The sequence below is a fragment of the Rhinolophus sinicus genome, chromosome 7, assembly GCF_057876585.1.
Source record: "Rhinolophus sinicus isolate RSI-liver-muscle chromosome 7, RSI-T2T, whole genome shotgun sequence".
Taxonomy (NCBI): domain Eukaryota; kingdom Metazoa; phylum Chordata; class Mammalia; order Chiroptera; family Rhinolophidae; genus Rhinolophus; species Rhinolophus sinicus.
In genome coordinates, this window is record NC_142507.1 from 52,441,480 (window position 1) to 52,469,097 (window position 27,618).

General features: G+C 54.2%; 2 protein-coding genes across 5 annotated transcripts; one reads left to right on the forward strand and one right to left on the reverse strand.

Annotated features, from left to right (window-relative positions):
- Positions 1-90: 90 nt before the first annotated feature.
- PI4KB (phosphatidylinositol 4-kinase beta) lies at positions 91-23,546 on the reverse strand. Of its 4 annotated transcripts, XM_074318819.2 has the most exons (13): positions 23,407-23,546; positions 15,906-16,842; positions 11,656-11,700; positions 9,092-9,319; positions 8,060-8,287; positions 6,521-6,630; positions 5,877-5,981; positions 5,559-5,682; positions 4,566-4,831; positions 2,175-2,307; positions 1,929-2,049; positions 1,227-1,298; positions 91-896 (listed from the first exon to the last, which is right to left on the reverse strand). In XM_074318819.2, exons 2-13 carry the CDS (start codon positions 16,812-16,814, stop codon positions 715-717), a joined length of 2,523 nt encoding a protein of 840 aa, XP_074174920.1. In that variant the 5' UTR covers positions 16,815-16,842; positions 23,407-23,546; the 3' UTR covers positions 91-714. The 4 variants fall into 4 exon arrangements, with proteins under 4 accessions (XP_074174920.1, XP_019595520.2, XP_019595521.2 ...); XM_019739961.3 differs by lacking the exon at positions 1,227-1,298; XM_019739962.3 differs by lacking the exons at positions 1,227-1,298; positions 11,656-11,700.
- LOC148757805 (uncharacterized) lies at positions 23,257-27,114 on the forward strand. The gene is made up of 3 exons (XM_088799319.1): positions 23,257-23,799; positions 24,259-24,443; positions 26,511-27,114. Exons 1-3 carry the CDS (start codon positions 23,257-23,259, stop codon positions 26,536-26,538), a joined length of 756 nt encoding a protein of 251 aa, XP_088655445.1. The 3' UTR covers positions 26,539-27,114.
- Positions 27,115-27,618: the final 504 nt, after the last annotated feature.

The window sequence follows — 27,618 nt, forward strand, 5'->3', positions numbered from 1 at the left end:
TCTGTGGGGTGCCTTTTGTGTCCCGGACAGAAGTATCTGTTCACTCATCCCCTCCCCACCCCCAAACACAACTCAGAAATAACACAGATGGCTAACTAAGGACTTTATTTCAAACAAATTAAAAAATTGAGAGCTATTTCCCTGGGTGTGGGGAAGGGACCAGGGCGAGGAACTCCCCGTGGCTAGGCCAATACCCTCGCGTACTGCAGGGGCTGTGCCAGCTCCCTTCCTGGCCCGCGATGGGGACCCTAGGCCAGAGCCCACCACCAAGGGGAGCTCAGACTAGGGGTCAGTCCCTGGGAGGGGACACTGGGGCAGCAGCATGGCCAAGGTGAACCACAGGATCGAGTCTTAAGTACCAAGAACCACTCCCCCCTTCCTGGGACCCAGATGAATTAGTAAGAGGACGGCCCGTGGAGAGAACCTCTGGGACCCTGGCGAGGAGAAAGGCCCGTGTCCTCACGTGTATCCCGTGTTCTCTGGAGGGCGGTGAGCCTGGAGTCTGTCAGGTGGTAAGACTGACACGGGGGACAGGGAGGCCCCCTGAACCCCACGGCTGGCTCCCCCAACCCTTGGCAAGCTCGACAGTTACCACATGATCCTCTGTCCTTGCCTTCCATTTCCGATGGGTGGATGGGTAGGTGGGGGGTTTCCTGGTTTGGGCCTTCCCAGGGAGGGTCCCCAAATGTCCCACGGCTCTGGGGCCGAGGAGAGTCACATGATGCCGTTGGTGAGATACTGGAAGCCGTCATAGAGTTTGGTGGTGATAGAGCGCATGCTGCCGTCCACCATCTGCTCCACCAGCAGCTGCAGCTGCTCCTCAGTCATGCTCATGTGGAACCTCTCTTTGAGGTTGCGGATGGTGCTAGAGCCGTGGAAGCAAGGAAGCTGAGAACCTGGGGGCGGCAGTGAGGGCAGAGGGTCATGGGGGAAAGGAGGAGGGCAGTGGGGACAGCCACTGCAAATACAGCCAAGGGGTCCAAAGAACCCGGGCCCGCCCACCTGAGACCCGAGCAGTTCTGCTTGGCAGAGGAGGGAGAGCTGGCAGGACGCCCTGTCTTGAGCCCCTCTAGGTGAGGGCACGAGGGGAGTGGGCAGGGCCAACACCACTCCCCCAGGAAGGACTGAGGGCCCGGAGGGAAGGCCCAGAGGACGACGTAGGGAATGGGCCCTGAGCTGGCACTTATCTGGCTGCAGGCTCTGCCTATGCTAGGTCTGACACTCACAGATGACCTGGGCCACCGTCATCACGGGGCCAGACGCGGTTGCTGGGGATGCTCCTGAGCAACGGCGACAACCTGTGGGGTGGGGGCGAGGATGGGGGGAGGAGGAGACTGGCAGCTCCGATGGGTGTGCGCGACCTTAGGAGAGGGATAGGGACATGGGCCCAGAGGGCAGGAGAGGAGCGGCCTGGACAGGCGGCAGGCGGCAAGGCCGTGAGGAAACCGCAGTGAGTAGACACGGGGGAGAGAGACGCAGGAGATGCTGCTCAGCTCAGCAGGAGGGGCGGGTATGGGACAGGCACGGGGCCTGAGGACAGGGCCACTGAAGTTCAAAGCCCAGTGGGGGTGAACGTGGTGACGACACACCTGAGTTGGTAAAGAGCTGAGCAATGGGAGGAGACAGCAACTTAGAGTTGGACAACGGATGGGGGAGAGGAAGGGACCAGGTGGCTGGAGATGGGGCTGTTCTTTCGAGTGCGCCTAGGAAGTCGTTTGTGGGGCCTCTGCCCCCTGCTCCAGGACCTAGCTCAGTCGGGAGGAATGTCCCTGGATCAGAGCTGAAAACCGTCTGGGAACCTCCTCCCCCCCAAGTCTTGAGGTGGAAGGAGCTTCCTGGAAGTTCCATGCCCCAGGGCCCCATCCTAAGTGGGAATCCTGAGGCACTCGGCCACGCCCACCCCAGCCCCAGGCCACGCCCAGCCCCACCTTGCTGCATGATCTCCACGATCTGCACCACCTTGTCCATGTGTTTCCGGGCCGCGATCAGCCCCTGCAGCATCAGCATCTTGTAGTAGTTGAACATGTCGCCATCCAGGCCCCCCATGACCTGGGCGGGGAGGAGAGAGTGGGGGTGTGAGGGGCCCAGAGCTCCCTCCATCGGCCACTTCCCCCGACTCACCGCCCCCCTCCCGTGGCAGAGGGAACACAGGCGGCAGCTCTGGCCTGACTCACGTCCACAAACTCTGTGGTCAGCTTGAAGGCGGACGTCTCAAAGCCCAGGTTTCGGGGGGAGCTGGACAGGATGAAGCCGAAGTCGATGTGGATGATGTGGCCTTCTGCGTCCAGAAGGATATTCCCGTTGTGCCTGAGCAGGGGGCAGAGCACAGGGCGAGGCCCCAGTGAGTCTGACCGAGGCGCGGCCCACGACACCAGGCAGGGGAGCCCCCGCCACGGTCCTGCTGCCTACAACTCTGGGTCCAACCACCTAGGGCCTAACGCCAGCAGCAGAAAGGGAATCAAAGTAAATGCTAGCACAGGCTGTGGGGTCTGAAATCCCTACTATTAACAAAAAAATAGTTGAAGATTATCTCAATTTCCCCAAAATTGTCCTTCTGGCACCCAGACTGATCCCAACCTAGTAGAAAACCCGGACGCCAGGGAAGGAGGCCTCTGAGGTCACAGGCCGAGCAACTGGCTCAGCACCTCCTTACCAGGTTTGATCTGTGGCTTCTATCAGCCCGTGCAGATCAGGCCCCCGGGACCAGAGCAGCAGGCTGGGAGACGTTTCAATGTAAAACACTGTGGGGGCTTCCAGGTTTAAGTTTTAACTATTCGGTAAAGTCACGTCAGGCAACAACTGTCAGGCGCAGTTACCAGTTACCACGGGCCAGCTGCAGGGAGAATGAAGGGAGCCGGCCTTTGTGAGGCCGCATGAATGGCCAGTGGGAGGAGAACAATGACCGTGCTAGCAGCGAGCCTGGCCCATTCAGCACAACCACAGCCTCAGCTTCAACAGCGGCTTTGTTAGGCTCAGCGCTCTCGGTCTGCAGGCCACCTTCTCGGGGGTTGGTCTGACTGGCCAGAGACGGGGGGCAGGAGAAGCAGTGCCCCCGAGTCCTTCCACCTCTGCGAAAGCATTATGAAGTTAGCCCCAAAGGCGCAATCCTGAGAGTCAGGAAGGTTCTGGATGTCCCAATCTGAATTCTCCTTGTACAGGTGAGGGGATAGGCCCTGAGAGAAGAACTTACTTGTCCAAAGTCCCAAGGCCAGTGAGGGCAGTAGGTCTTTTTTCTTAACTGCTGGAGAAGGTTCGGGACTCCTTCCACTGGCTGATTCCATTCCTGTCTTGACTACACCTATCGTCTTTTGAGTTATTATGCAAGTTTTACCCGCTGCCTGTCAACCCTCTCCCCGCTCCCTTTAGAGGATGGACCCTGAGCTTCCAAACCTCTTCACTTCCTAAAGGAAAGCCCAGAGGCCAGACTAGCACCTGCCTCCTTGCCCCGTTTACTCAGTCCTGGGGCTCATCTCCAGGCTCTTTAGGCCCTGGATTCAAAACCCTGACTCTCCAGGGACAAAGTGCACAAGCAAATTCCTCATAAATAACGACCTTTCCCTTCCGCCCGCAAATGCTGAGCCTCCAGTGGCTTCACCTGTGGGGCTGACCAGGTGGGATGAGGGCAGGTTCTTAAAGCTCCCTGACCCTCGGCTGCGTCATGAGGACACAGCTGCCTGACAGGGTTTTCAGCTGGTTTCAGGGTAAGAATGCCAGGCCATGGCATGCACCTAACAGATGCTAGATTCCTGACAAGCTGCTGGTAGCCAGCTCTCACAGTGCCACCACATCACCGGGAGCCCTGGCCACCGCAGTTCTGCTTTCCCAGGGCAGAGGCGCAGCCCAGAGGCACGTCCGGGATAGTGAGCCTGAGGGGCTGTCTGGGTGTAATTATCTTTGTATCATATGCCGTTCACCTGTATGCGAAGCTGGGCCTCCAAGGTCATGTGATTTTGGAAATGACAGCTCTGGGCAAAGCAACAGATACTTAAAAGTTCTGCAAATTGTATGTTGGAATAAACGCCCATTTCAGGGCTGGGAGTTCCCACTTGATGCGCACCTGTCCCTCACACCTGCCTTCTCCTTTCTGCTCTGTCACTCAGGCCAGGCCAGCTTCCCCAGGTCACCCGCAGTGCCACAGGGGGCGCTCATTGAACAGACTGGGTCATGTCATTGCTCCACCTACAGCCTCACTGGGAAGGCCCTTCTGATGTCACTGCCCATGGTCCTCCCGCCAGGCGGCAGAGCCCAAGCTGCCATCACACTGAGCTGCCCCTCTGCCCGGAGCACGCGCCCCCACAGCTCGCTCAGTCCTCATTCTCCTTCGGCCTTCACGACCCTGCGCCGCCCACACATCCTCCCTGTCTCTGCCCCTTCCCCCCAGTGCTTGTCAGTCTGTCCCCTTGGCTCAGTCCATGGAACACGCCCGTCTCTGCTGCAAACGTGTTGCCTGTTCCCTCTTTTCCGTCTGGGCCATGGAAGGCGGGAGGAGTAAATGAGAATGACATGTGGAGGGACAGAGGGAGCCCTGGAGGGAAGGTTTCGACGAGGGGCATGAAGCCACCTACCTGTCCTTGACCTGCAGCAGGTAGCAGACCAAGCAGTAGCCAGCGCAACTCTGCACGAAATTGCGCTGGGCACTGAGGAAGGCCTCAGTGGTGTAGCTGCCATGCTCCTGCAGGAAGTAATCGAGCAAGGAGAGCTGCGACTGTTTCTTCACCTGGTGGATGGACACGGCGTTGACCACCGGCTCAATCATGCCGCTGTCGGCGGAAATCACGAGAATCTTGTATGGCTTGATCCACAGGGGCACTCGCTCCTGTTCCCAAATGGACTGTGAGGAGACACAGAAGCACTGGGGCTGTCGCCTGCCTCCAGACAGGGGGCGCCAGAGGCCCCAACCTCGGCCATTCCCAGCCTCGGCGGCCTTGGATTCTAGGCCATCAAGTGAGTAAAACCCGACCAGGGAGTTTGGAAAGGAAGTCCAGGGCCTGACAAGACACAAGGAGGTATGTGGGAAAAGGCATCTTATAGGCAGAAAGCCCCCAAAAGTCATGGAGAACGGGAAACCACACTGTCACCTCACAAGCAGCAAGAATGGAGCTATTAACCCAATTTCAAAGAATAAGGAAAAAAGGGAAACGGATTTAGGGCCAGAGGAAGCTTCTCTAGAACATGCAAACATTTATATAAAGAACTGGATCAAACAGGTGAGGCTGCTGACCGCGACCGACCCAGCGCCTCAGGGAACTGACATCTCAGCACATTGCAGTCGCCAGTTTTGACTCAAGGACAGAGCTAACAGCCTTAAGTTCGTTCGGGGACCAGAACAGGTGCAAGTCACAAAAGGGCCACAAGAGGTCACTGTGGAGCCGTTCCTGCGGCTGTACTTCTGGGTAAGTACACGGGGAAGGAGCCAGCTTTCATTTACCCGGCATCCAGTTTAGACCTGGCAGGAAGCCAGTGGTCAGCAGCGCTCCTGCCTGCGAGCGACCTGTGCGGTCGCCTCAGGTGCGCTGCCCTCGGGCTGCGTTCCCCTCTTTCTCCTCCCCCTCTCTTACCTGCAGTTGCTTCAACACCTGGAAGGCCAGCAGCTCCTGCCGAAGATCATCCCCACACTTGACAATGACTGACAGGAGCCGCCAATTGGGGAGATGGCCATAGGGGGAGCCCTCTCTGATCCGCCTGTGAAGAGAGAAGCAAAAGGTGTCAAAGGGTGGTGCCAGGGTGAGGACAGACACAGCTTCCACTGAAAATCCCAATCAAACTCCCCGCAGGGCAGGGATTGGACCGCCTGGGAGCCTGCTGGATTTGGGGGGGCCTGACGGACAGTGCGGATGTTGCCTCCAAACTTTGACAGGGGCACAGAGACCACTCACCGCACTTTCTCCTGCCAGGGCTCTTTGAGAGCAACTGCAGAAGGGTCTTCCGGGTCTCGTTTGAAGGCTGTGGGGGTGTGAGCCAGCTGCTCCGAAAGGCGCCGTCTAGCAGGAAGAAACTGTATCATTTGCTTGGAGGAGTTACCCCAGGGCCTCACGTCCCTGTCTATGGCGGCATTCCCTGCACTGTTTCCTTGGTTCTGGGCGCACACGGATAGAAACCTGGGCTGAGAGACTCATGGAAGAAAACACACCACTGACACCTTTTTGCTAAACTGGCATGTTAAAATGCATATCACCAGGCCCCCCCAGTCAGAACTCCAGCGCCTGCGTTTTCAACAAGCTCTCCTCCCACTGCCCTGGTTCTGCCACTCCTCGTCCTCAGACCCACTCTGTGCAACGCTGCTCTAACTCCTCCCTCTGGTGCTTCCCTCCTTTGGAGTCCCTTTAACATTTAATTTCCTTCTGCAGTAGCCCAGTAATTTCTCCCCCTGCACCATCACTGCCTCAAGTTTGGTGGCCTCAGGACAAGAACAGGGTAAGGAGAGAGGAAAGGGAAAGACAAAGGCTGATGGAGAGGAAGGGGCTAAAGACAGGCAGTGCCTGAAGCAGGGCTGAAAACTGAGGGCAACGTGCGGCCATACCGGATGTCCCCGGCGGCAATGAACACGGGCTCCTTGCTCTCCTGACTGGTGATGCTGTCCACGGAAAACTGCGAGATGTTGTCGCAGCTGTTGGTGTGCATTTCCGGGAGCTGGGGAGCAGGGACGGCAGGTCAGAGTGGAGGCATGGCGCTCGCTCCTCAGACCCCTGCATGGGTGCCGTCTCCACGTCCAGATCGGCCCTCCCTTCCTATCTGCTCCAAAAGTCTCCCCTGGTTACCCTCCATCCTGACCACTTGGACCCCGGCCTGCCTCGGCCCCAGCGTGGTGTTTCTGTGTGAACACCTGCCGCAGAAACACCTGGAATGGCGCTAAGACGCAGATTCCCGTACCGCGCTCTCGGCCTGCAGTGCAATTACTGGGAATGGATCTGGAAGTCTGCCTTTTCACTAAGTTCTCTAGAAGGCTCCTAGTGCACTGAAGTCTGCAAAGCACTGCCGTGAGCACCTCAGAAAGAGGAACTTCCGCCTTCCACTCAGCTCCCCACTGGGGATGCATTCTCCCTTAGGGTCCAGAGCAGACCCCCTCCAGACCAGGTTCCACGACCACTTCTTCAGTCCAAGCCATTCAGTCTTACCTCCCCATCCCTCTCGCACTATAAAATATTCTACCAGCCCCGAGGGCCATAGCAAGTCTTTGCTTTCTCCTTCCCTCACAACGCCACTCGTCACTTCGTATACATGTTTCTTACATGTCTGTGTCCAATCCCCCCAACTGGACTGTAAACTCAAGGGCAGAGTCTGTCTGTTCATAAAGTGAGGTCTGGTGGTATCACAGCCCCACATAAAGGCTCCCTCCAACCCCAGAACGACGCCCAAGCTTCTTCGCGCAGCTTATGGGCTGCTGCCTGCAATCGGGCCACGCTGGCCTCTCCAGCTCATCCCTGACTTCTCCTCTGGCACCCACACGTCACAGCCACACAAAGCTTCTCTCAGGTCCTAAAACAAGCCAAACTCTCTCTCGTCTTCCAGTCTCTGCATGCCACGCCCTCTGCCTGGAATACTCTGTCCAGCTAATTCGTACCCATCTTGGGCCTCAGCTGAGGTAGTACTTGCTCCAAGCAATCTTTTGGAGTCTAAGCCCGAGTGTGGAGTAAGTGCTCCCCCACCAGCAGGTGTCCCATCAGGCCGCACCCTCGCCAGCACAAGCTCATTCGCAGCACATTCCCACCACACGCTGTGAGGCCACACACTCCTCGCAGGCAGGGGCCAGGGCTGCTCACTCACGCAGCACTCAGGGCTGGCACAGAGAAGACCCTCCACAAACATTTCCTGGATGAATGAACATACGACTTTCATCCTCTGCTTTCCTGGGACCACCTGAGACGGCAGGTGCTCAAGAAACATTCTGATTCAATTTCTCTCACTCCCTGTAGAAGTTCCGCCTGACATTTAACCTAAATTCCTCCTGCAGGAAAGCAGGCTCCTCCTGAAGCTGCTCCCGATGGGAGCTGCCAGAGCTTCCCCCCTCCTCCTGGAGAAGAGGTGTTGTGCCTGCGGGACGTCCTCGGCACTTTCTCACCTCCACCTGCAGCTCGCCGATGTCATCCACTGACCAGGCCTCGTCGTCATTGTCGTAGTTGGGCACAGTGCTGAAGCTGCCTGCCCGCTGCTCGTGGCTGATGCCACAATCGGGCAGGTTCTCCACGGACCGTGTGCTCCGGATCCGGTTCTCGGGGATCCGGGCAGGGACACTGGTGGTGTCGAAGTTTTCACATTCAAGGACTTCCACATAGATCAGGTAGGGAGCCTGGGGGGACAGCAAGAAGCGCATCTGCCACTCACTGCCACCCGTTCCCTAAATCTCACCTGTTAGCACAGCGCCCCCTGCTGCTCACTGCCAGCTCCGATCCTCAACCCTCAGGCCCGACACTGAGAACGCCCTAGTTCGGGCAGGAACTTGTCCTCTCATCACCTATATAAAGAATTTGGGCAGGAGCGTGCACAAGTCTTCAAAATGTTTCAGCTGAGCTTCCAAATGTATAGATGATACACTTTGGGCAAAAGCACTGCAAACTATCAGGCCTAGCAGAGAGGCCTGGAAGCCCACGGGGGCTTGTCCTACCAACACACAAAAACACCAGGGAAAAGCGGGGCACTGTTGCCCAGCAGGGCTCTCATCTTCAGTATTTCGGAAAGTAAAATCTGAACCGTCAGTACTCATTCCAACCAGCACATTTCACTAGTTTGCTCCAGTGTGAATGGGGGGCATCGTTTTCTCCTCCCTGCTCACCCTGCTTGGAAAAGGCCTTGGAAACAAGATGTGTCTCTACGCTCTTGGTGCTGTCCCTGGCAAGCCCACGAGCTGTAGAAGAGCCACCAGCAGGACTGTAAGGAGGGCTGGAAGAGGCTCCCTCCTGAGACATGGCAAGAGGTGAGCTGGAAAGACCAGGCCTCTTTGGTCCAGGAAAGCAAAGCCCAAGACAGGGCACGGGAGGGTCTCTGAATCACCACAGCACCGAGGCAGAGCCCAGGTGGATGCGGGCCCGTGATGCTGGTGGGCATCTCCGGGCCCAGCACAGAGCCCAGACGAGTGTGGAGCAGCCCCGCCTACCTTGTCCTTGGAGTTGAGGACGACAGCCTGGGTGTGGGGCACGCGGACCACGTGGTGGTCGAAGCCGGCAGTGGGCAGCCAGACGCGGGCGGGGAGCTTATGGTTGAGCAGGGAGAGCTCTGAGATGAGCCGCTGTGTCTTCTGCTCCTTGGTGGGGAGCGTGGCCAGCCGCTTGCCGATCGCCATCAGGGACTTGATGAATTCTCGCTCAGGAGCCAGTCTGACAGGCTGTGGGGGGGGGGGGGGGCGAAGCAGACAACGGTGAAGAAACCACAGAAAAAGTGGCCTGCCACTCAGTCACCCCCGGCCACTCAGGCCAGGGAGCCCCAGGGCTTGCAGATCCACGGAAGGGCTGTGTCAGGTCTAGCAGGAGACCCCACCCCGCCTGTCAACCTGAATGGGGAAGAGGTGAGAGCCAGCACGTCCCTTCTCCATGTGCTGTTTCTTAAGGGTAAGGGGGGGTGTGACTCCAGGTCACTGGGTTGCACTCCTCTTCTCTTGGACTTGAGCTCCTCGGGAACCATCCCAAGGCTTCAAGATGGGCAGGGGGACAACACCCAGAGAGGTGACCCAGGGCCCCCAGAGAGGAGAGCTGCTCACACCTGAAGTGCTTCATCCAGCTCCAGGACAGGCTCCCCTGTCCCCACCCGATCTGGGCTGGGGCGCTGCCAGGGCCCACAGCTGAGCAGGGGCGCTCTGAGCCAGTATTTCCCTTTCCAGAGGACTCACTCCATTCCAATGACTTGTGTTGATTCTGTGGCATCCCCCCACCCCTGCCTCCCGTGATCTCTTAGAAGGGCTCAGCGTGCATGCAGCGGACCACAGGGCGATGAGAAGAGGACGCACAGACTTGGCATCCATGAGGAATAATCAACAGGGAAGGAAACGGCAGAGGCAGGCAGGCAGGGGTGGGCCCTGGGTGGGGAAGGCCAGCTCCTTTCAGCCCTGGACGGAGGACCCTGAGGCCTGTCTTTCTGTGACTCCTTCCTGGGTCCTCGTGCCCCACCTCTCAGGACTAGGGTCCCCACATGTGCTCCCTGTTGTGAGCTTGCACTTCAGTCATTCCCAGAAAGGGGGTGGGGAAAAGATGGCCGCAGGCAGCTGGACACGAAGAGAGGTTCTTTCCCCAGTCGAAGTCCTTCTACCAGGAGGGGTATTTTATCAAGATGGCCACCAGCTGCCCGTCGGCCTCCCACCCGCTAGATAAGGACACCATCTCCTCTTCTCATAGAAACCGTGCTTCACTCACCAGGTTTTTCTCTCCCTCTCAGTGTCTTCCTTAGTTTCCTGATTGAGAATTTCTATCTCACTCCCTCAAACTGCAAAAAGGAGCTTCTTTTGAAAGCTGGGCAGCACCAGGCAGAGCCAGGCTCACCTGTCGGCCCGGCCCCACAGGGGCTGCCCAGCCCCACGATAATAGTCGCGTGTCTGGGTCAGTCACCCTACTTTGGGAGGCAGGGCTGAGGAGAGATACAGGAAGACAACAGAACTAGGCTTCTGTGGTCCCTGGAACTATCCCAGGGGCCTAACGGAGAAAGACAAAGACAGGAAGGACTCTCCTTCATTCATCCTGATCCCCTAATCCATCCACTCAGGTGGCAAATGCTCACTGTCCCGAGGACCCTCACCCCGACCAATTCATAGTCATCTCAGATTAGAAAAGGCTGCGTTCCTTCCCATCCTCAAATCAGCGTATGCGTCGGGGCCCCTCATTACGTGAGCATGTGGGAAATGTGACCCCGGGCTCCAGAGACAGGTTCTGCCACGTGGGACGAGATAGGAATCATGATTGAAAGGGAATCAGCAGAGAACGGAGAAAACGGATTGGGCAGACAAATCAAAAATAAAATGTAAAAGAAAGTCATCCAAACTCCCAGAGGGTCCAGCATTTCCTCTCACGTCTCTACCCAGCAACAAGGTCCAAGACTCTGTGGGACCAGAAGGTCAGGGGTTAGTCCAGAGGGGATAAGAAGGAGAATGATGATTCGGGAACATCTTGGGCAGGGAGCTGGGAAAGGGGAGAACTCAGACCTGGAAGAAATGTGGTTGAAGTTAAAAAGGAAACCGGCTGTGGGGAGGCACATCGGTCCTCCAGGACAAATGCTGCTTGCTTTTGGCATCAGCTCACCCAGCACAGGACCCGGCATTTAGAAGATACTGAATAAATATTTGATGGTCTGATGGCAGAAGCCATGGGGAAAGGGTTCTGCATGGGAGAAACAGACCCTGGGGGTTTCTGCCAGGCAGTGCTTGGCTCTAATCCAGGGGTAAATTCTACCTCTCTCCCAGCTGTTTGTTCTAGCGACCCAGGAGCCGGGGGCTGCATCCCAGCTGTCTCTGGGAAAAGGATCAACTGAGCCCCCTGAGTCTGGGCTTGGGGCTTTGGCAACAGGGCAGGGACTCCTCCAGGTCTGGGAGGCCTGGGAGAGAGGTGCTGACCTCCCAGGAAGAAATGGCACCTTTGAACTCCAGCCTGGGCCTAGGGACTCAGAAGACCTGGGGACGGAGAGGAAATGCGGCCATGGGGGGAGCCTGCCACCCAGTCCCAGCCTGGCCCCACTTACGGAACTGAATGAATTATCAATACTCTCGGTGCTGGATGAGAGCTCCTGGGAAAGGGCCAGAGGGTAAGGGGAGGAGGAGGAGGCAGGGAGGGAGGAGAGAGAGACAAAGGCAAAGAATTTAGCTCCAACTTGGACCCTGTGCTTCTCTTGTGTAGCTCTGCTTTCACCTCCGTGCTTTAATGAAATACAGTCAACCCAGAGAAGCCCCTGGCCTAGTCTTGACACCGAGGGAGACGCTGGAGGGTTAGTGCAGACACGCTCAGAAGGGCCTCTGCCTGCACTCTCCCGCTGTTCCTGCCTGCCCGAACCTTCCTTCTAGGACCAAACCCTCAAGCTGGGTCACTAGGGCGGTCACCACACTGCCAAGCCTCGCTGCCTGCCCTTTACCCCCTCACATCCTCTCAACCAAACCCTTCTCCAGGGAGACCTCACGGGATTGGATTGAACCATACGGGAGCACGTGTTCTCCCAGCTCCTTGGAAACGCCAGGGAGGAAGCAGAAGAGCGGAACGTTCAATGCCAGGCCTGTCTCCCAACCTAGAATCGTGACCAGGGCACCGCAGACTCCTGAGTGGGCAACCCCTGGGCCAGGTGGGGCTGGGAGTGAAGGATGAACACCCCTCCCCACCCCCTGCAGCTTTCCTACCAGGCTATTGCACAGTTTTTCAACACAGTTGGGAGCTAGGTCCTGGCTGACCCGTGAGAAACTGGGTACCCGTGCAGCAGCTGTCCTCGCCCCAGCCCAGGGGTTTATCTGAACCTCCCCCAGTCCTGCGTCTTTCTGGGATCCGAGAGCCAAACGGGAAGGGCCTCTAGTCAGACTCATTGAGCGGCTGTGTGGCAGCTGGAGCACAGGCCCAGCCCAGGTTCTGGGCCACAGCTGTGTGTGTGTGTGTGTGTGTGGGGGGGTATCTGTGTACCAGCCTGCCGGAGGGGAGGGGCCTGGACCTAAGGGACAAAGTCCCAGGGCAGGAGGGCAGTGGTCACTGAGCTGCTACTGTGCAATTAATTCAGCTCCACGGCTTACGTACTGTTCTGGTGGGAGGTCCTGTAGTCAGGCCTTCATCACAGAACCTGGGGAGGCGCTTTGGGGGAGACTCTTGCGCGTTGGGAGGCGGTGGGAGGGAGAACTGAGGCAGCGAGGGTGCCAGAGTCTAGTGTGACTTAGAGGCTCAATTTCTACCATGAGCTGGTGGGGGGTGGGGGGAACACCAGGCAACACGCCAACTGATTCTCCCCGAGACAGGTCCTGTCTGGCTCAGTACCAGCCGTGGGGGAGGGGAGGTACAGCACCATGTGCTCGTCTGTCTCCTCCGTAGGCTGGACTCACTGCTACTGAGTCAGCTCCAAGGAGAACGGCGGAGCCAAGAAGCTGCTATCACACCACAGCGGGCTCCAGTGCGACTCGCAGATTTCTCTGCACAAAGGCTACAGCCCTGAGACAGCTGATCCGCACGAGTGCATTCTGTGCTGCAGGCTGTGGGGTGGTGCTGGGATCTCTGCTCTCTGCACCCCCAGCCATGCCAAACGTTTACCATTTGCTTACAAATGGGAGGGGAAGCTGCCTGAGCAGAGTTCTCCACGAGGCTGATAAAAACGGCTTGGAAGGAGGGAAATGGGGACGGGAGAAAGCAGTGCGAGAGCCCTCCAACTGCAGGGAGGGTGCAAAGGATTCCTCCTTGAAAGACAACTGGGGCCTCGGTGAGATCTGGGCGGAGAAGCCTGGGGGAGACCGCAGCCTCACACGCAGCTGGGCCTCTTGTCCAGGCCTCGGCCCCCCGCGCCTCCACTGGTGGCAGGAGCAGGGGATTACGCTCAGAACCCACAGGGGAGAGGCATGGGGAGAAGCGCCAGGGCCCAGCCACAGCCTCCCGTGGGGACTCTGCTCAGCCCTGAGATAACGGTGTCCTTGGTTTTAGCGAGCTGTACATGTCCTCCTTCTACGCAGGAAACAACTTTCCAAGAGAGCCAACAAGTCCACCAACAAACTGCTGGAACTGATAAATTCAGTGACGTTTCAGAATACAGAATCAAGTCACGAAGTGCACAGCTCCCTGGCTCACGGGGCCTCCATCCTGCCTTCTAGGTTCCCGCAGGGATGGAGAGCAGTTACGGCCCGTCCCCCAGGGCCTCGAGCACAGGCTTTGCTCCGTGCAAGCTCAGCAACTACTTGAGTGAATGAATGCTGCATGACAAGAGGAGTAGAGGAAGGAAAACCAATTCCCTTGGGGTTTGGGGGACAATGGCCTTGACAGATGGACCCTCAAAATGCCCAAGGGGTTTGGAGACGCCTCTGTGCGAGGACTCCAGCGCGTGCGCTCCTAGGGGCACCTGTATTCGTTCTCTCTCACTCTCACTCTCACGTTTCCCGAGGAGCCACAGTGGGTTCAGGTGTCTCGTTCTGCCAGCATCAGATAACCCAGGAGTGGCCGGGGATGCAGTGTCGCCTTCTTCTCCCGGATCCAGTGTCCCACGATAAAGGAACCAGGTTGGGAAGAATGGCAGCTGGAGGAGCCACCCTAGGGGGCTGGGGCACCCACAGAATGCCTGCATCTCAGTGTGTCACCCATCACCCCACCGGGGCAAGAGTCAGGTGCAAGGAAGAGCGACCAAGGAACAGCACAGAGTGAGACACCCCCTGGGCCTCAGCCTTTCTGGTCCTACGATGAGGATGACAGAATACACACGGAGAAAAGCCCAGCCTGACAGAGGCGCCGGGTGCACCTCCAGCTGTGCACTCTTCCTGACCGGAGTCCCACATCTGGATGATGCTTTCTGCTCGCCAACAACCTCCCTTCATGACCCTGGGCTTCCCTGCCAAGGGCAACCAGAAATGGAAATGGGCCTTTCTGGTTCTGAGAACAGCTGGGCTCTGCCTGTGCGGGATGTGGAAACCTAGGTCAAGGCCACGTTGTTCTTCCGCAATGGGCGGACAGCTGAGACCCTGGGAAAGCAGCTGCTGAGAAATGCCCGGCACAGGTCAGCTGCACGGTTAGGAGCACCAGCTGTGACGTGAGCCCTGGTCCGACGTTCACCAGGCGAAACTGCAGGCAAACATCTAACCTGTTGGCTCAACAGTAAATACCAGCCGTCTCTTAGGGGTGTTGTGAGGATTCAACGTAAAGTACTGGACATGATACACACATGTAATACGTGCTCAATACACGTTGGCTCTTTTAGCTCCGCTGATTAAAGACTGAATTTCCAGAGCAAACAGGCTCTGGAGTCTCTCTCCCTCCTAGTCACTCGGACCTCCCTCTTGTTGAAAGAAGTCCCACTGTATCAAAAACGTGGGTGGGTTATGTGCCCCACAGAGGCAGAGGCCAGTATGCATTTTCCAAGCAATGCAAATTCCTCCTGCTGTTCTCCTCCTGTCCTGGGCTGGGCTGGCAGCCAGGATGGGAGCTGGGCTGGTGGTGAGTTGGGGGGGGGGGGACTGGGGCCCCGCTGTCTGGGTGGGACACCAGGCCACCGACACTTCCCTGCTCTCTGTCCCCATGTGGGCATGACCTCCTGAGGTGCTGCTCTCCTCCCTGCTCTGTACCCGAAGTGGACACCCCCACTGCTGCTGCAGCTCTCTCCTTTCCAGATACTAGAGTAAATGCCTGCGATTTACTCTACACTCGAAGGTTGCTTCCCTCCTTTTGTGCTTCTCCCAAATGATGTGAGAAAGACCGATATCCCTGCCCCCCAGGAAAAGGCTGGCAGGCAAGATTCTGCAGCTGCCTGGGTGATAGGGAACGAACCTTACCCTGATGAAAACAAAAAGCAGGATCTTCAGGGAGGGGGGTGTGGGGGAGGGACCGTGGGAGGCAGGGTCAGGAGGAGGAAGCTGCACCCACAGAACTCACACACACAGGCCCTTCTCCTGGCCTGGCCTGCCCATGGCTGCTGGTGGACACCCCAGGTCTCAGGTCAGGGTCGGGGGGGCCTCGGCCTGTTCTCAGTAAGCGGGGAGTCACTGGACTGGCAGTGCAGGTTAGGGGAAGCAGCGTGGGGCAGTTAGTACCAGCCCCGCTTCTGCTATATGACCTGAGACGAGTCACGTTACCTGCCTGGGTCTCCGAGCTGTTCCTCTGTAAAACGAGGCAGTTGGAATACATGAATTCTAAGGCCTGTTTCCGTTCTAACATTCCACGCTTTGATCAGTGAAAGGACACAGAAGGAAGGAGAGGAAAGGACAGCGGGGCCCTTTCCCAGACATCCCGTCTGCATGCCCCCTCGCCCCTCTGCCCCCCCTGGAATGTTACCTCGTCCTCACTCTCCACTTTGGGGTTGCTGGCTGTCCGTTTCAGGCTGCTGCTGAGACTTATGCTGGCGGTGGCGTCGGACTTAGAGCGCTGGTGAGTCCTTTTGGAGGGGGACAGCCCCGTGTCGGGGGCCGGGCTGAGGGAGGGCAGCTCCCTCTTGCGGTGAGCGGGCTTCAGCTCGTCGGACAGGATGAGCCTCCGCAGCTTGGTCCCGCGGGAGTGCCGCTGGGTGGAAATGTGCATGTCTGAGGAGTAGGCCCCGAGCAGCAGGGCGCACTGCAGGGAGAAGTCCACGCTCTGGCGGCAGCGGTGCACGATGTAGGGCTTGATGGCGTCGCCCACGTCCTCGTCCATGTGCACGTACATGTTGAGCAGCTGCGGCAGGTAGAAGTCCACGTCCTCGTTGCGGAAGCAGAAGAGCCGGTTGCCGATGTAGGCTTGCACGCCAGGCTCCTTGGAGTTGTACAGGTACGAGATGGCCATGGAAATGTCAAAGAGCTTGGACTCGAACAGCCTCAGCAGCCACGACTGCTTGGCCGAGTTGTTCTGCCGCCGCCGCCTGGCTCCCTTGGCGGTGCCCGAGGCCACCGTGGCCTCCAGCTCGTCTTCCTCCTCCCTTATCCGGGCGGGTGGGTCGTCCAGGCAGCGGATCTCACCGTCCACGCCATCCCCGTTGACCAGCTCCAGGGGGGCGCCCCCGTCAGAGCTGGCGACGCCTCCGTGCGAAAGCTTCACCTTCTGCAGCACCTCCTGGCAGGCCTTCTGGGCCACCTCGGGGTCAATCACTGACAGTTCCCCGACCCCCTCCGTGATGACGCTCAGCAAGGAGCCCCCATTATTCCCTGGTGGGCCAGGGGTAGACTCAGAAGCTGGCTTCAGGGGGGCAGGCGCCACCACCGTGTCTCCCATGGCCACAGCCAGACTTCGAGCTTCCAAGCTACAGGAGGAAGGAGGGAGAGGGGAACAGAGGGAGACACAGACACACACGGGTTAGTGGCACCAACCTCAGGTCTGCCCTTCGCCATGAAACCTGCCCCGGGCCTCCTTTCTTTCTGTCTTCCTGGACTCCTTCAAAAACAGAAGAAAAGTCATTTCTCGCCAGGAAGCTTTCCCTGACTCCCTCCGCTTCTGGTCACAATGCCTCTTCATTCCTTCAGCACTTAGTCACTCAGCTTAGCCTCTGTTCCGAACTTGGACTTGCAAAATGTTGCTTTATGAGCTTTATGTTTACACGCTTTACAAATTCTGGTCTTATTCCCCTGTCCCTACCACTTCAGACGCTTCTCTGTCTTTGTGCTCTCCCCAGGTCTCCCTTTAAATTCTTTTCCTCTTTATTTTTTCAAGGACGGTGCAGCTCCCGGTGGCCCCTGCAGGGATCGAACCGGCAACCTTGGTGCTACTAGCACCACGCTCTACCCCACTGAGCTTACCGGCCACCCCTTTCTTTCCTCTTCAAACTGCATTTCCTTACTCATATAACACTCCACACGCAGGGGCTGAGCACGGCACCTTTACTTGGTATTAAAGTTGTGCTGCTTTCTTCTAGTTACAGGTACTTTCTTACCTTCCCTTTCAGATGCAAAACTTCCAAGGAACAAGGGCCAGCAAACACCAGGCCGGGCTTCCCTTAGAAATACACAGCTCTGAAACAGCCAGCATCCGGCCTGCTGAGGCAGCTACAGTCTAGTGGGAAGACTAGTGGACTTGGGAGACAGATAGGCTGGTATTCAAAATCCTGGCTCTGCCACGCGAGTTGTAAATGTATGCAAGCCGTCTCGCAACTGCAAAATGGGACAAACACACCTACTTCTCACTGTTGCCACATGGAATCAACAACTTAATGTGTGTAAAAAGGTCTAGCACACAGCAGCCCCTGGCACACAGCAGTACTCAGTAAATGCTGGCTGAATGCTAGTTACCTAAAAGGTTACTGAACAGTGTGCTGCGTGCACACGTACGGGACGGAAGTACAGTTACTTTGCTGTTTGAAAATCTTCCAAAACGTACATGACAGCCCTTGGCTATCCCAACACTACTTTCCCCATTCTCATACACACTCCAAGAACGGCAGGGGCTGTGAGAAGGCAGAAAGAAATCAGGCTGGAACTCACGGGTCTGGAACGTCCCAAAGAACGGGGGGAAAGCAAATCCCATACCTCAGACGGACCCGCAGAAGGAAATTCCGTGAGAACACTGCTAACCAAAGCCACCGCCCTCCTAGAACAGTTCTGCGGGGCCTCAGTAAACGCAGATTGGGAGACTCAGAGCAGAACAGGAGGAAATGTCAAGGTACAGGCTGGGAGAGGCACGCTGTTCATGTCGGATCACCCCAGCTCCAGAGTCGGGCTGGAGTCAGCAATGGGCTCAGAGGCCTCTTCACAAAAAACACAAATGGAGCGAGTCTAAGACACACTCAGCTGTGGACAAGCTGGGGGCAGGGGCTACTGCAGAGCGGGCATGACGTCACCCCAACTACTGGTGACGTCACCTTTGACGCCGGTGAACCTGGGTGCATATACTTTGGGCAGGTGGAAGGAGGCCCGGACCCAGGTTCTCCAGTCTCTCTGGAAAGCCCTGGTTTCCACTGCCACCCTTCCAGGGCCTCTTGCACCTCTGAAATGTTGAGCGTCATGTCCCCACTTATTACGTAGTGTAGCTGCCTGCCTCCCAGCGGTCTGCATTAAAGTCTTGCGGGAAGACAGATGGGGAACTATTCTGTGCTCTGAGATCGCCAAAAAAGGCTGCTTCAGTTGCTCTCTCTCCCAACTCTGTCAAGCAAGAAGTTCATCCCCAAATTGAATTTCCCTGACGCAGTTGGAGCTTGGTGTTGGCAAAAAAGGTGGCAACCCTTTCTCTGTGCTCTCTCCCCCAAATTACTCAGTGCCCTCTGAGCGGCAGAACCAGCACGGCTGCCTGCGTGGATCCGCTCCTGCTCGCGGCTATGGGCTGCACCGGAATGAGGAGGAAGTTTCCTCATCCCTGCCACGCCTCTGCGGGGTTCTCTGCATCAGACGGTCACTCCAATCCCACTGCGACCCCTACTCCTTAGGGCTACCTAGAAACTTAGAAGATAGACAGCCTCAATCATTTTATGCGAACATTTTCCCCCCTCCATCTCTCTGTGCTCGGCGTCTTTCCCTTTTTCTCTACTCCAGAGACTTCCAAGTCACCCAAAGCTCCTAAAACTCCACTTTTCAAAACTTCCAAGGGAAATGAAATTCAAGCATGCTCCCACACACAGCATTGGTGGCAGACAGCTGCTGCATTTCCTCGTGAGGAAGGGAGGTCAGGGTACCACCGTTTCTCTCATCTCAGGGCTCACTTAGGAATCCCACGTCACAGTACTCGGGGGACGTCCCCACTGAACAGAACCCCCGTTTGGCAGTCTTTACTCCTCAGGGAACCAGATGATGTCAAGAGGTGCAGGAACCAGACACCTGTCCTACAGGGGTAGCTGTGCCACCAGAAACTGCCCCACTGGAGCTGGGCGTCCCTCCGGGCCTCTGAGCCTCAGGGCCGGCCTGCATATGAAGCAAGACATGGGGGGCAGGGGGACATATGGAAGGGAATTTAGGTTGTTCTGGCAATTTAGACAATAAAAAATAAAAAAGGGACTCTCTAAAACCTAAAACCAAGATCAATTCATTCACTTTCAAACGCAAAGAACATACAGCTTTGATAAGTAACCATTCTAAAGAAAGTGAAAGACCTAGAAAGTGAAAGGAAAAAAGAAAGATCAGATTCTGTAGTCACCACCCTTTCCCTTGTAAGTCAGAGCATAAGAAAAAAAGTGAAAGAAGAAAACCCAAACCTTTACTATCAAATGGCTCTCAATGACATTCAGACAACGGAGGCCCCACATTTCACAAGAGGAGCCTCATGTGCCCTTCCAGGGAGACTGGCAGGGACCCCAGAAGGCGTCCCCTGCCGGCCTAGCAGCTGGCTTCTAGGAAAGGGTTGGGAGTGCTGACAACTGCCGGGGCTCCACAGCTATGTGTGGGCCACGCAGGGCGTCCACATCTGAGCATCAGGGGCTTGTTCAGAGCAGAGTGGCAGCTGTGGGGGGCAGAGAGGGTTCCTAGGCGCATGTTCTGTGTGACTGAGCATTTACACAAACGTCTGCAGAGGACTCTGCGGGAAGGGGATGCTGTCATTTAACCTGGCTTCCAGCTTCTCGTCACCTCGGAGATTCTAGGCAAACAACCCCCACTGGCCTCCTTATGGACCGGTCTCTTCTAGGACAGAATGGTAAAGAGGCGGAATCAATCCCCTCACCCGGTTCATTACCATTCCCTTCTTTGAATCTTTTCCCATGGACTAGATAAATGTGGACTGGGTCAGACCCATCCTCATGTTTTCATGTGTTCCTGTATTTCCACAGAATTGCCTTTAAGAGATCATTTGATTTCGTGCTCTGCCTCCAAGGAGATAGGCGAGCTCAATTTTCCTCCTCTGAAAAGATCCCTTTGAGATGGAGCATATGAGTTGGAAAAAGGGTAATGGAGCCAGTATCTTCATCCTTCAAGGTGGGAAGTTAAGAGAGACTATAAAAAGTTAATGGAAAAGAAAGGGGGTTCCAATGTTATTTAAGACCTGCAACAGAAGTAAAAATGACGTAATCATATAAATAAGTGGTATAAATCCCCTCAAGCTAAATCTTCTTTGGTAAAATTAATAAATCAAGAAATAGAGGCCCAAGCATTTTATGGCAATAAGCTTCAGAAGTAAACACTGAGCTAATTAAGAGGTTAACTCTAAAAGAGTAGGAGGAGGGACGCATGGAAAGGGACAGTTGATTTTCATCATAAACTGACGTACCATTGGATTTGTTACCAAGAACGCAGATACCTTTAAAAATGGTTTTTAAAAAGAAGGTGCTCTTCAGAAGAGACCCCCCCCCCATCACCCTGGGCTGCCTGTTCTGTTGTTGAGGAGGTCCCTTTTCATATCTCAAAGTCTAACTCCAACCTCGCTCATCTTTCCCCCTCGACCTCAGTGGTGACGATGGAGACTGAGTACTACTTTTTTCTCGGAGACACACAGGGCCAAGCAGTGAAGCAGGCTCAGGCCCTGCCGGGAACCAGGTAAATGTGTACCCAAAGCTCCAAGGGGAGTTGACATCAGGAGAGAGGGCATTCTCAAGCTACCAGCAGGAGGGTAGGGAGGGCAGTGGTCTCAGGATAGTTAAGTCAATATTGAATCAGGCTGAGAATTCTCTGTGCAAGGCCATCGAGCTGGTATAAGCAGATTCCAGACAGACAGCCCAAGCCAGCTCTGGGAGCCTCTGCTGAAACAGACAGATGACAAAGCAACCTGTCGGCTCACCTCTCTCTGAACTGTTCCTCCCTGCTGCAAGCCCCAAATGCACTTGGACTAGGCCCTCTCTCGTCCCAGGCCAGATACGGAAAGATTCCTTCCAGACTTCCTCCCCAAATCAAAGAATCTCAATTTGCTGCTTTGGATAGTGTTCAGCAAACATGTTCTCCTGTGGTGTGGACCCAGCTCTGAGAAGGCAGCGGGGGAACTAGGGAAATATGATTTCTCTTTGGGGGTGCTTCCAAGGAGCAAAGCTGCTCCGAAAAAGGGGGGTTCTGAGTAGACTACGCTCTGGCCAACTAGGAAGGGCAAGTGAGATGAGGCAGTGGGATTACTTTCAAACAGGCCGAGAGTCAGATGAGGAATGGAACTTCACATGCCCTCTTCGCCACCGCAGGCCAAGACACAGACATGGCGTACAAGGGAGCAACTCGTTTCCTAAGTCCCGTCTCACTCCAAAGTTCTCTTTTCCAGCCAGCTTCCTCAAAGGGCTTGCCCACAAACATACTTCCACCTATGGAATCTGGAGTTATGGGTCAAGTGCAAGAGGAACAGCACAGCACCTTAAGGCAGTGGGAAGAAAGAAGCAGGCCTGGAGCTTGTCTTTCAAATGGACTTACGCCCATGGCTATAGACTAGAAAGACCCAACAGAGGGACCAGGACGAAGGAGAGTTCTCGGGATAACTAAACCACTACTAGTAAATACTTTTCGTCTGAGAAACCCAGAGTGTGTTGTAAACAAGTAAACAGAGTCTAATTTTACCCCCACCCCACACCCTGCTATTAGCCAATTATTGCACTGATGCCTATAGAGTGGACCATTTTCCCAAAAAGGTCACTGTAGAGGTCAAGCGTGGAGGTCACACGTTGGACCCAGGAGTCCTGATTCTGAACGTACAAGCTCTTTCCCTTGTTTCCTGATCCTTTTTCCAGTGAGCCACCCCCCAACCCCACCCCAGCCCTAAGCTCTTAGGGAATCAACCAAAACCATTCTAGAAGCTGATTCCTCTTGGATCTGGCCAGAGGTGGGAGGACCCTCTATTCTGTGATCCCTTTAGGACAAGCCTAACATTACATAATCCAAAAGGAAATTTCTCACAACCTCACTTAGTTTCCATGCAGGACATTCCCCCCCCACTAGTGACTGATGCTGAGTAGACAACAAAGTGTAATCGGATCCGGGACTTGTTCAAAACCCGCTCCATCCTTCAGAAACACCCTTCTGTCCAGGAAAGCCTCAATGACACAGCTAGGCTCCCCCTCCTCCCAACACATCTTCTTCTTAGTTCAAGGTTTAGCTGATCCTGAAATGAGTTGTATATGGAGATAAAGCGTGTGACAGGATACAGACAGACCACGGGGAAAACAGAACCAAGTGCCACATGGATCAGCCAAGTTCTCGAAACTCGACGGAGAAGGCGTCCAAGTTGGAAGTCCTGAATGGGAAGGGGTGCTGTGATATCTCCTCACTTCTATAGGGACAAACCCCCAGAGGTTGGGGGACTAAGGAGGGGTAGAGGGAAGCCAAAGAAAGTGCCAGGGCTCATAAAGAACTCCAGAGAAGAAGAGGGAGGACGACAGCCAAAGTGGAATGCGAAGGATACTTTGGGAATGACGATGAGATCCTTGAAGAGGGGAAGAGGCAATTCTGGGAAGTGAGGAGCTTGGTGGGGGGCGGTGAGGTAATGGAATCCGAAGAAGCAGAGGAAGAGAGGGCCACAGTCTTTAGCTCAGGGCAATGGGAACTCCGCGCGGAGGCTGCAGAGACGCTGGAAGGAAGGGGCAAAGTAGGAAAAGCGGTACAGGCGGAGGTCACGGGAGAGGTTTGGGGCAGGAGTACAGACGACGAGGAAGGACGACCAAGAATGGACATTCTAAGAGGGGTCCCGATGTGCAAAGAGTTCGTGACTTAAGGAAAAATAATTCGGGACGGAGGCAGCAGGGATCAGAGTGAGGGAGGGGGGAACCCCCGGGGCAGAGGGAGGAGCTAACCAGAAGAGGAAGCCAAAAGGCACAGGAGGACCCCGGACCTGAATGGACACGGTGGGGAAGGAACCCGGGGTGCAGCTGCCACCGGGAGGGCAGTTTTGTAGTCGAGTCCAGGTGTGGGGGCGGGGGGAGCTGTGCCGGACACGGTGGGACAGGGACCCACACGAGGGGGACTCCGGGGTAGGACTCGCTTACCTCCGGGGGACCTCCGCGGAGGGGGTGCGGGCGGTCGGGGTCGGGCTGCCGACACCGCCGCCTCAGCAGCAGCGGCCGCTCCCGGGTTCCATTGGCCGCCTGCGCTTCCCTGACAGCGGCCGCGGCGGCTGCACCAGGCCCCGGCTGCGGGGGTGCCCTCGGCAGCGCCTGAAGGGGCCTTCGCGCTGTCTCAAGTTCGACCGGGCCGCACAGCCTTCTCTTCCTCTCTCCGCACAACCAAGACCGAAAAAAAAAAAAAGAGAAAGAAAGAAGGAAAAAAAATCCCCAGCAGGGCTCGATTCTTCTGAGTCCAAGCCCTTCTTCTTGGGATACGCTTTCGTGCTCCTCCGACGCTCAGGACCCCGCCGATCCCATAGTAATCTAAGGAGGCGGGTGAGCTGCCCGGAACATGCCTGTTCAGAAATAGAAAAGGGGGCGGGGAAGATGGTTGGAAACGGGAGGGAGTGGCGTACGAGGGGAGGATCCTACGTGTGAGAGGCGGGGCCAATGTTTGGGGGGCGGACCTAAGAGAGAGTTTGCGAGGCTAAGGAAGCCGAAAGGGAAGTAAAATTTGCTGGCTAAAGGGCTAGGGCTCCCGTCCTCGAACAGAGAGCGGCAGGTGGGCGTGGGTGCCCTGTTAGAAGAGAAGCACAGATATATAGGGTACCTCTATAACTACATGCAAATTATATGTAAATAAGCCCATTTGAGTTACCAACAGAGTTACCGTAATTGCAGTCAGTGGCTGTCCCCCCCATCCCTATTCCACACGGCCCAGCGGGGAGAGGAGGAACAGAGAGGGTGGGCGGGGAAGATAGTCACCCTCACTACCCTTTTCCTATTCACTTAAAGGACGATGCCGAGATTACGTCCCTTATCGCTTCGGGAATGGCGCGGTCCAACCACGTCAATCTTTCGCCGTTAGCGGTGCGACTCGAGGCCGCGGTTCTGCCTCAGAGGTCACCACCTGTCTGTGCAGCCTTTGGCCTCCAGCCTCCGGATTTCGATCCCTCCAGGGAGGGGCAGGACCGGGTCAGGTAAGGAGAAGTGAGTGAAATGACAAAGGCCTCGAGGCCACAACTCTTGCTTCCAAACGAAACCATGTACAATTAAACAAATAAAAACACACCCTGCAAATGGACCTCTGGTGCTGGTTTGTGTATTTGTCAATTCGCAGTATTGATTGGGAGCTCTCTCAGTCAGGACCTCTGTCCTAATGTAACCTCTGTACGGGCTTTATTTAATATTTCGTAGGGCTTTATTTAATATTTTACATGAGGTTAGTTATTTGAGCCCAGATCTTGGATGCCATCTTCCCTGAGGCTGATTTGGGGTGACTGATTTCACTTCTTTGCACCTAAGTTTCTATGTCTGAAAAGTAGGCCTAGGAATCTTAACACTTTACAGGGTTTTGGGAGGATTAAAAGAGTACAGATTAGTACTATGTATAGTACTATATTATTATTATTGGGACAATAATATAGATGATGAAGAGGGTAACTGCTTCAGTTTCATTGGGAGGCAGAATAAAGGTAATAGCATGAAAATACCTGTGTAAAACACGTGATACGTGCAAAAGTAAAACAAATAGGGTACCTAATTACTGAAGGAACATAGAGGAGTATGGTTATTTAATCCAGAAGGCCCAGCCACTCAGTATATGGCGAATGAGTGAACGAAAGCCTTCTCAAAAATATTGTGAGCTAGGTCTTAGGAGATTTATTGGATATGATCCAGCAGAACAAAAAAAAAAAAGGAGAGACTTAAAAACTGTATGCTGAAGAATAGAAATGGGAATTTGCTCAAATCAAGAGGAGGGGGCAAGCTGATAAGCTAGGTTAAAGCAGGAGTACAGTAATGAAAGATGAGCTGAGAAAGAGGCCAAGAGTGCCAAAGATAGTTTAAATTTGTCACCACCCATCTGGAGTGGGGAGTCACCAGTCCACCTGTCAGGACCAGCAGCTCTTGGCCACCTCCCAATCAGCTGTCAGGCAAGTAGCAAGAGGTGATGGCCCTGCTTTAGCCTAGTTTAAAAATGTCACTCATACATCCTCTCCAGGGGTAGGATTCCAAAGGCCCTAAGACCAGCTTTTTGAAACATTGTAAAAAGGGATGTAACAGCCCTGCTTTTTATAGTAGGAAGTTTATTTTCCAATGACAAAGAAAGAAAAAAAACCATTTCAGGAACATCTCTGTTCAAACTTTAAATTGCGACTTCTTTTAGCTATAGGCAGTTATAAGTCCTTTGTTAACAGAGACCCCCCTCCCATACACACACAGAGTATTAAGAAGAGTTTCTCTCAAGTGCTGTGTTTCTAGCTCTAAGAGTTCCTATGTGTGAATTTCTTTGTATATCTTTATGACTTTTGTCTTTCTGACTTAACTTCTGTTTTGGTTACCCTCTGTTTCTACGAGTTTCCCAAGCCCTCTATTCTGATCTCAAGGCAACAAAGGATTCATCTTTGTATTCTAACTGTACCTTTAGTTTCTGCCACAGGTCAAAGTTTATTTTGTTGCTATAGCACCAGGAAAGTACCAACAGGGTCAGGTAATGTCGTTTATCTTATTTACATTTCATCAAATTGGAGAAAGAAGTTGACTTATGCATCAAAAGCTGGTAAAACTAGAGGACCCAAGTCAGAGTACAGCTCTAGTTATATTTTAAACATCCCTGTGGTTAAAGAAATTATAAAAAGTGATTTTTTTCCCCATGGGTTTTCTTTTTATTAGAGAAAAAGAAGCTAGCAGTTATTACTCAAGCTCCTACTGTGTATGAATATGAGGTGTGATCAAAAAATACAGTGAGTGTTTAAATTTTAAAAAATTTTATAGTAAAAGACACATTGCCATTAATGCCCCTCAAAATACTCCTTGCTTCAAACACACATGTCCCATCATTCTTGCCACTTTCTGAAGCAGTTCTGGAAGTGTTTTTTCATGAGTGTCTTTAGTTGCACTGTCATGGCTGCCTCGATGTCCTGAATCGATTCAAAACGTTTACTTTTCATGGTCATTTTAACTTTGGGGAAGAGCCAGAAGTCACATGGTGCCAGATCTGGTGAATAAGGTGGATGAGGACACACCGCAATGTTTTTATTTGACAGGAATTGCTGTACCAGAAGCAATGTGTGACATGGAGCCTTTCTGTTGTGATCACAAAATACAGTGAATGCTGCTGCCAAGTGCCATCCAACGGAAAGGCAGGGATCTTCAATACGGGAAGCGGCGTGTGGAACCTTAGTGACAGTGTGTGACAAGTTTCAACTTGTTCGGTGCAGTCAGTCGGATGTGAGCTACAGTTGAGAGAAGCGTGCCATAAATCATCCTCCATCATGACAATGCTCTGTGTCACACATCACTTCCAGTTTGGCAATTTCTGTCAAAAACATTACGGTGTGTCCTCATCCACCTTATTCACCAGCTCTAGCACCGTGAGACTTCTGGCTCTTCCCCAAAGTCAAAATGATTCAGGACATTGAGGCAGCCACGACAGCGCAACTAAAGATACTCATGAAAAAGGACTTCCAGAACTGCTTCAGAAAGTGGCAAGAATGATGCGATAAGTGTGTTTGAGACGAGGGGGAATATTTTGAGGAGAATTAATGGCAATGTGTCTTTTACTATAATGAATTTTTTTTTAAATTTAAACATTCACTAGATTGTTTGATCACACCTCGTACAAACATTACTTCATTTAACCCTGTGAAAGAAATTTTATCCCATTTTATGGAAACTGAGCTCAGAATAGTTAAGACATTGTCTTTCAAAATTGTTTTACTTCAACCCATAAGAAATACCATTTATATCATGACCACTGCAGAACACATAGACATGTCTTCACTGAGATAAGTTTCATGAAACAATACTTACCCTTACTATATGGAATGCACTAGTATTTTCTATTCCATCTCACTTTTTAAAAACAGTTTTCCATCTTGCTAAATCAGTTTCACAACCTACTAATGGGTTGCAATCTACAGTTTGAAAAAAAACCTGGACTAAATAAATGTTCAAAATCATATGGAAAGTGGTCAAGCTAAGATTGAAGCCAAATTCATGCTCTTTCCAGTAAACAAATGCCTCCTTGTGAACATTTAAGAAATACTGCATTACATGTATGTTATACTTAGCTTTATCTCATTGGATGGAGCCAGCAGGAATATCCTAGGCAAAGGAGTAGACCTACTGGGAACTGTAACGTGAGACAAAACA